A 1,986-nucleotide genomic window follows, 5' to 3' on the forward strand; every position below is an offset into this window, starting at 1 on the left:
ATCCACCTGCTGCAGGGGAAAGATGGGCAGTCACTCAGGTGTGACTTCCATGTGGATCCCAGTCGTGAACAAGAAGGGCCGTGAGAGTAGAGAACCCTCATGTGCCTGGGGATTCCAGGCTTTCCAGCGGGCCTGGGGGTGATCGAGAACCTTACAAGTGGGGGCTGGGATGAACCCAGTTCCCAGGCTTCTGAGACAAAGCTAATTATTTCCTTTTGTAATGAAGCTGTTTTAGCCTTTTCACCCTTCTTCTAAAGCTCTAATGACGATGACGTAGTGCCTGAAAAGCCCTAATGACAGTCATTTCTTATCACTGAGAAAAATCAGGACCATATGGTCAGGGAAGTAAAGAAAACTCCACACACAGGGGCTACTTTGTGGGCTGGTCTGTCCCCAGGTGTCCCTCCCCTGAGTCCTGAGGCCCTCACACTGCACACTGGGGACACCGGTCCCTATGCACCTCTGGCTCTCCCACTCTCCCGGACCCCCTTCTGCCATCAGTGGTTCTGAGGGGCAAGAAGTGCCTTCCACAAGTCAAGCCTAAGGTAGGAATGACCTGCTGCCTCCCCCGCCTTCCCCAGGCCCCTTGAAAACTCCTATCTCAGTTTCCCCTTGGCTCTGAGCATGAGCAGGGCTGTTGAGGACATCCCGGTGCCTCCATCTCCCCCATCAAGAGTCACCCCCATCTCGTGTGGACTGTAACGGCAGGTCCCTCCTGACCCCCTCCTTCCAGCACAGGCTGCAGCGATGGGCGCTGGCTCCCCTCGGCGGGGTGTGGGCCCTCCAGACGGCGGCTGGGGCTGGGTCGTGCTGGGCGCCTGCTTCGTGGTCACCGGGTTCGCCTATGGCTTCCCCAAGGCCGTGAGCGTCTTCTTCCGCGCGCTCCGGGAAGATTTCGGGGCCGGCTACAGCGACACGGCCTGGGTGTCCTCCATCATGCTGGCCATGCTCTATGGCACCGGTCAGCAGCCCCCCTCCCCGCGGCCTGGGGTCGGGAGTGAGGGCTCAGGATGAGGCACCGGGGGCCATTGGACCCCTGAGCACCCGGGGTGGGAGGAAACCCCGGGAATTCCCTCCTGGCCAGCCCGTGGGGCCCCTCCATTCCTGCCCAACACACCCACCCATTTCACGGTGGACTCTCTACCCTCGTTCTCGTCCTGCCAGCCCCCTGTGGCCGAGCCAAGCTGTGGGGACTCCAGACTGCGCTGGGGGTGGGTGGATGGGGAGGTCTGCCCAGGCTCTGGGGTGGGATGGCCCTTCTTTGGACACTGGCTTTTCAGGAGGGGTAGGGATGGGACTCTGGGCCAGTCAGTGCCTCCCAGGGAACTGTCTCCTTGTCTGTCCCAGCTGTGCCCACCATGTGACTTGACCTAACACTGCCCTCTCTGGGTCCCTGAATTGATTAACCCTTGGAAGGTACCTCCCCGGGCTGGCAAGCGCACTGTGCCAGGTTCCACCCCGGTGACGACCCTGCCCTGCCCTGCCCCGCAGGTCCTGTGTCCAGCATCCTAGTGACCCGCTTTGGCTGTCGCCCGGTGATGCTGGCGGGTGGGCTGCTGGCCTCGGCGGGCATGGTCCTGGCCTCGTTCGCCACACGCCTCCTGGAGCTGTACCTGACGGCTGGGGTGCTCACAGGTGCTGACGCCCACCCACCACTGTCCCCGACGGGGGGGAGGGGGAGCGAGGGGGGAGGCCCGCCTGTCTTCAGTGCCCCCTCCCCGGGGGGCGGCCCCTGATCTTCTGGCTGGGGTGCCGGGGTTCCGTGTCCCGCCCGCAGGTCTGGGCCTGGCGCTCAACTTCCAGCCGTCGCTCATCATGCTGGGGCTGTACTTCGAGCGCAGGCGGCCTCTGGCCAACGGGCTGGCGGCGGCGGGCAGCCCCGTGTTCCTGTCGGCGCTGTCGCCGCTCGGCCAGAAGCTTCTGGAACACTTCGGCTGGCGGGGCGGCTTCCTGCTGCTCGGGGGCCTCCTGCTGCACTGCTGCGCG

General features: G+C 63.8%; 1 protein-coding gene across 1 annotated transcript in view; it reads left to right on the forward strand.

Moving 5' to 3' along the window:
• Positions 1-747: 747 nt before the first annotated feature.
• Positions 748-1,986, forward strand: part of SLC16A8 (solute carrier family 16 (monocarboxylate transporter), member 8) — a 4,184-nt gene continuing 2,945 nt past the window's right edge. Inside the window, exons 1-3 of the mRNA XM_006890211.1 lie at positions 748-961; positions 1,492-1,635; positions 1,778-1,985. Coding sequence (XP_006890273.1) covers positions 748-961; positions 1,492-1,635; positions 1,778-1,985 — 566 coding nt within the window. The remainder of the gene's footprint in view (positions 962-1,491; positions 1,636-1,777; position 1,986) is intronic.

This window comes from Elephantulus edwardii, unplaced genomic scaffold, assembly GCF_000299155.1.
Source record: "Elephantulus edwardii isolate Elephantulus edwardi_28Jun2011 unplaced genomic scaffold, EleEdw1.0 scaffold00086, whole genome shotgun sequence".
Classification (NCBI taxonomy): domain Eukaryota; kingdom Metazoa; phylum Chordata; class Mammalia; order Macroscelidea; family Macroscelididae; genus Elephantulus; species Elephantulus edwardii.